This window comes from Pithys albifrons, chromosome 20, assembly GCF_047495875.1.
Source record: "Pithys albifrons albifrons isolate INPA30051 chromosome 20, PitAlb_v1, whole genome shotgun sequence".
Taxonomy (NCBI): domain Eukaryota; kingdom Metazoa; phylum Chordata; class Aves; order Passeriformes; family Thamnophilidae; genus Pithys; species Pithys albifrons.
The window spans coordinates 8520115-8525304 of NC_092477.1; the positions used below are offsets into that span (position 1 = coordinate 8520115).

Sequence of the window (5190 nt, forward strand, 5' to 3'; positions counted from 1 at the left end):
TGCCCTGGGGCTTGGGGGGCTTCTGCCTGGCTTGGGGGGCTGAGGCTGCCCACAGCAACATTCCAGACCAGGGTAAGACCTCCAGTGTGGTGGTTTGGAGAGATCCTGCCTTTTGTTGCTTCCTCTAAGCCTTGTGATTCATGCTCTGGTTTGCCCTCTTCTCTCTCCACTGCTCAGCTGAAGGTCTGAGCCCAAACAGACCTTCATTCGAACAGCCACTGCGTGCCAGCCCACACTTGCCTCTCCTTGGCCTTCCTGCATTTGCTGCTCATGATTTAATTCCCATCTCCCAAGGGCTCTCTAAACACACAAGCACATCCTCTCCTGCTGCCCCTCAAGAGCACAGAGAGCCAGGCTGACTGGAGGAAACTCCAGGTGCCCTCTGTGCCCCTGCATGGCTGCTGGCATTTTGCTGCCAGGCAAGCTGGAGAAGCAAATAAAAGCTTGGGGCTGCTGCCAGGAACATGATGCTGATACAGAGCAGGGTTTGGAGTTGTCAGTGCATGTTGGTGTGATGAGGCACAGGGCCACACTCACAGCATCCCTTGTCAATGTGGCACCTGCTGCCCTGAGCCATGGAGTATCTGGGGACTGTTCTTGCAGTCATGCAAGGACACCGCCTGCCTTGCTCCAGCTTTCACTTCCCGAAAACAAGATTTTTATTGACATGCAAATTAGTGAGAGGGAAGCACCCTGCTCTCTCATGGGAGTGCAGCCACAGTGCTGCTGCCTGACACCATCCCTTTTGTCCCAGGAGAGCTGCACCAGGTACGGGGCAGGCTGGCTGGAGTCATCAATGCCCACGAGCTTGATGTCTCCCGCCTCTATGCCAAAGTGCTGGATGACCCACAATCCAGCACCACCACCATCCAGAGTAGCATCGGGAGCATCCCACACTCTGTAGGTGGGTAGTCACCCCTGTCTTTCACCCTTGGGTGGGTTTTGACCTGTGTCAGGTGTAAAAATAGGGGGAAAGATTTTTATTTCTTTTTTTCCCTCAAAAGGAGCACCTATGTCTGTGCCCAGTAGGTGAGGAGGTGAACAGGGCAGGCTGGATGCCCCTTTTAAGAGGGTGCTGGCTGCCTGGTGACACCCTTTCTCCCTCATCTCCAGGACCACTGATGCGGGTGCTGGTCACCATCATTGCCCCCATTTACTGGTCCTTGGTACACACTGGTGGGGCAACCCGAAGTGGGTTCCTGCTCACCCAGGGCACCTTCCAACATGAGTCACAGCTGGAGTTTGCCACAGGTTAGGGATTCCGGGAACCTGGTCAGCTCTGCAGGAACTCAGAATCCATCTCCCTGAGCACCATCTCTGGGCTGAGCTTTGCAGCTGGAGATGGAGTTTGGAGGTGTTTGGGGGTGCCATGGGCTGCTGCTCACCTCTCCCCCCTTGCAGGGGAGCTCCTGCGGGTCACCCACCTTGCCCGGGGTGTGGATGCCACTGGTGCTCTGCAGCTGGACAGTGTGATCAGTGGTTCCGTGCCAGAGAGCATCGGCAAGGCCACGGTGCTGTTACAGGTGCCGGCACTGCCTGTTCTCCCTGTGGGGCTGTGACTCCCATGCTGGGAGCATGAAGGGATCCATGGCCTGACCCTGCCTCTCCCCAGGACTTCAGCGAGCGCTACGTGCAGACGGGTGTGGGGCAGCTCTCCGGGGACTCAGTGCAGAATTTCCTGCAGGATGGGCACATCGTCCGTGCCCGCTGCAATCACACCATCGGGTACAACCCTGCTGTGGGCTCACAGTCCCACAAGGTGCAGCACCTCCGGGCCAGAGCCATCACAGCCTCCTATGACCCAGCCACAGAGCAACTCCACTTCCAGCTCCATGCCTCGCTTGATGCAGGTAACAGGAGGAGTCCCACAGATGGGAATGGAGATGCCAGGATCCCTGGGTGTCTGTGAGGGTGCAAAGGCCATGTCCTTTCTCATCTTCTCTGCTCAATTGCCAGGAACTGAAGGAGACCAGTGCCCACTGGGATTTATCCTGGACCCTGAGCAGCTGTACTGCATTGGTATGGACCCTTCCCAGGGGGAGCATGAGGATGGCAAAGGGCACGTGGTGTCACCTCCCCATTCCCCCAACCCTGTTCTTTCTCTGCTGCCCAGATGTTGATGAATGCACTGAGGGGTCTCACGTCTGCCGCTACAACCAACTCTGCCAGAACACAGCAGGGACCTACCGCTGCACCTGCCCTCCCGGCTACCGCACGCTGGGTGTTGGCTGGCCGTGCTTGGGTATGACCTGGGCTCTCAGGAGACACAACCTTGGCCCCAGCGCCATGGTTGCCCCCTTGCCCTGCTCCAGCCTCAGTTTCCCCATCCAGCTCTAACTCCCCATCTCTTTCCTGCCCCAGATGTCAACGAGTGCCTGCAGTTTCCCCCACCATGTGCCTTTGAGTGCCGCAATCTGCGGGGCTCCTACGAGTGCCTGTGCCCCACTGGCAGGACCCTACTGCCAGGGGGACAATGTGGCACAGCAGGGGTGGATGGAGGGGGCACAATGGGCAGCATGTCCCGAGACACTCCCCTGCGCTGGCTGAGGCCAAGCGCACGGGGACGGTCCTTCTACACCCAACTCGCTCTGCGCCGTGTGGCCAAGGATGTGGGAATGGGTGTCCGGGGCCCTCCCTGCCCCACAGGCTACATCAGGAGGAACAGCACCTGCACTGGTGAGTGTGTGTCAGGGAGGGGTCTTGCAGATTTTTCAGAGACCACTTTATCCCCAAAAGGTAGCTCCCATGCTTCTTGCTGCCCTCTCTTCCACTTTGTTTGCGCTCTGTGGTCTTGGCTATGCTGGGAAGGGGAGGCAAGAGCCTGACTGCCCCAGGGTGGTGGGCAACAGAGGCGACTGATGCTTCTCCTTCACCTCTCTCACATCACAGACCTTGATGAGTGCCAGTCGAACCACTGCCAGCACAAGTGCAGGAACAGCCCAGGCAGCTTCAACTGCATCTGCCCTCCTGGCTACCGGTTGCTGTCCAATGGGAAGACCTGCCACGGTCAGTGTGGGGGTGCCAGAGGGATGCCCAGTCCCCGTGGTGCCCTGACTGTCATCTTTTTGGAAATGCCAGCCTTTCCCCTTCTATGTGAGGGTTGTTTCCAGGCTCAGCACCCTTCAGAGCATGAGTATTTTTGTCCCACTGCCCCAGCTTCTGAGAGCCTGGGCAGGGGTGGGAGCCAGGGTTTGAACCCCTATCTCATCCATGGGTGCCTCAGCACCCTCAGACCTGTCCCTTCTCTCCTTGTAGACACAGATGAGTGTGCAGAGGGCACAATTCAATGTAACTCGAGCCAGATGTGCTTCAACACCCGTGGAGGTGCCCAGTGTGTGGATGTGCCATGCCCAGCTGCGTACCGGAGAGGCTCCGGCCCAGGGTGAGTTGTGCTGCGAGGTTGGGGGTGTCCATCCTGTGCTCCTCGTGTCACCATGAACCCAGGTGTCCTGTCTGCTCTCTGACACCCACTACATCCCACATTCCCCCATCTCTCCTGCAGGGTGTGTGTGGGTCTCTGCCCCCCATTCTGCAGCCCGGCCAGCCCCCCCACACTGCAGTACCAGCTGCTCACCCTGCCCTTTGGCATCGCGGCCCACCGGGATGTGGTGCACCTGACTCCAGGCACCACCCTCCGCCACCGCCCTGTTTTCACGCTGCTGGAGCAGGACCCTGGCAGCCCCTTTGTCCTCCGCACCGAGCAGGGCCGTGGCATCATCTCCACCCTGCGCCCACTGCGGGACCCTGGCACCCACCGCCTCAAGGTGCAGGCGCTGGCCCCGGGTGGGCAGAGGGCACCCAGCATCTTCCTCCTGCTCATCTCTGTCTCTCCCTACCCATACTGACACAGCCGAGGGACAGGAGGGGACGCAGGGTCATATCTCCTCCTGTCCCTCCCCACCTCGCGGGTGGGGCACGTGGCTCAGGGATCGCTGAGTTTGCATCTCTCCTTTCCCTCCCAGATACTCCCTTGCCCTCAACTCCGTTTCCTTCACCCAGGGTCGGTTCCTGACTCAGCAGGGTCCCCAGGGGGTCAAGATGTCCCACCAGCCTCTTGCAATCAGGTCCCAGATCCCAGAGCAAACACAGCTCTGGATGGCCTTGGCTGCAATCAGCCCCCAGATGTGGGGGGTAGGAGGATGAACCAGGTGATAGTGGCCAGTGAGAGCCCCACCGTGGTGCAGGGAGGGATCCCCTGGTCTGGGGAGGGCATGGGGTACCCTGGCATTAATCATGTATTAAACTGAAGTAGTTAGTTTTGGGTTTTTTTAAATCCACTTGGTTTCTGTGCGGACTTACTGATTTATCAAGGTGTTCTGTGGCTAAATATCAACCTGTGCCTGAAGAAAGCAGCTTCCTTCACCATGTGGGATGGGGCTTTGAATACCTCTCTGTCTCACCTTGGACCATAGAAGGGAAATTGTTTGGATGTGTCAATGCTGGAGGGCTAATGTCCAGCCCCTGAAGGTCCAATCCTGCCCCAGCATCAGTGCCTTGGTCAACAGAAGCAGCATGTGGCCTTCTTGCATGTGGTAAAGATGGAGGCTGTTCCCAAAACACTGTTTCAGTCCTAGTCCATGGTGTGGGATGGTGGCTGTGCACCCAGGTGAGGGTACTGAAGCCAGCTCTTGCTGCACCTTTGTGGGGCACTGAGATTCCCCCAAAAGGCCCTGTCCTTTGGAATGCAGCTTTTCCATCCCCCAAGACCAGGTCTGCTGCTGGTCTGGGGTGCCCTGGGCACTGCAAGAAGAAAAGGTGGATTTGTCCTGTCCCTCCTGCCCCAATCTCTCCTGCCCACCCAGGGTCCTGCATCTCCTTCTGATAGAGCTTCAAATAAATCCAGTAGTAATTGGAGTAAGTTTTGCTGGTCCAGGGAGGAAAGCCATATGGTTGCAGAGCACCAGTTCCCCTCTACTCCCTATTTTCCAACTCCTGGGGGCAGGTGACTCCCCAGGGTGGGGGATTGACACCCCTTTGTGCTCTGTGGAGGCTGCTGAGGAGGTCAGGAGTGGGGGAACACGGATGGCAGCACGCACAGCAGCCACACAAGCGCTGGGACTGAGCACTGGCTCCATCCTGGCCAGAGGCAGCTGCCTCCTCCTGTTCCGTCCAGCACCCCGCGGGCAGGCAGAGCACAGGGACTTTCCCAGGGACGGGGCCCACGGGGGGGACTGTCCTGCGGCAGCTCCG

General features: G+C 58.5%; 1 protein-coding gene across 1 annotated transcript in view; it reads left to right on the forward strand.

Moving 5' to 3' along the window:
- The window catches only part of HMCN2 (hemicentin 2), a 33333-nt gene extending 29234 nt beyond the window's left edge, over positions 1–4099 (forward strand). Inside the window, exons 60-69 of the mRNA XM_071574295.1 lie at positions 755–904; positions 1114–1251; positions 1402–1523; positions 1613–1850; positions 1957–2019; positions 2114–2242; positions 2362–2676; positions 2890–3006; positions 3256–3382; positions 3503–4099. Coding sequence (XP_071430396.1) covers positions 755–904; positions 1114–1251; positions 1402–1523; positions 1613–1850; positions 1957–2019; positions 2114–2242; positions 2362–2676; positions 2890–3006; positions 3256–3382; positions 3503–3845 — 1742 coding nt within the window. The 3' untranslated portion in view covers positions 3846–4099. The remainder of the gene's footprint in view (positions 1–754; positions 905–1113; positions 1252–1401; positions 1524–1612; positions 1851–1956; positions 2020–2113; positions 2243–2361; positions 2677–2889; positions 3007–3255; positions 3383–3502) is intronic.
- Positions 4100–5190: the final 1091 nt, after the last annotated feature.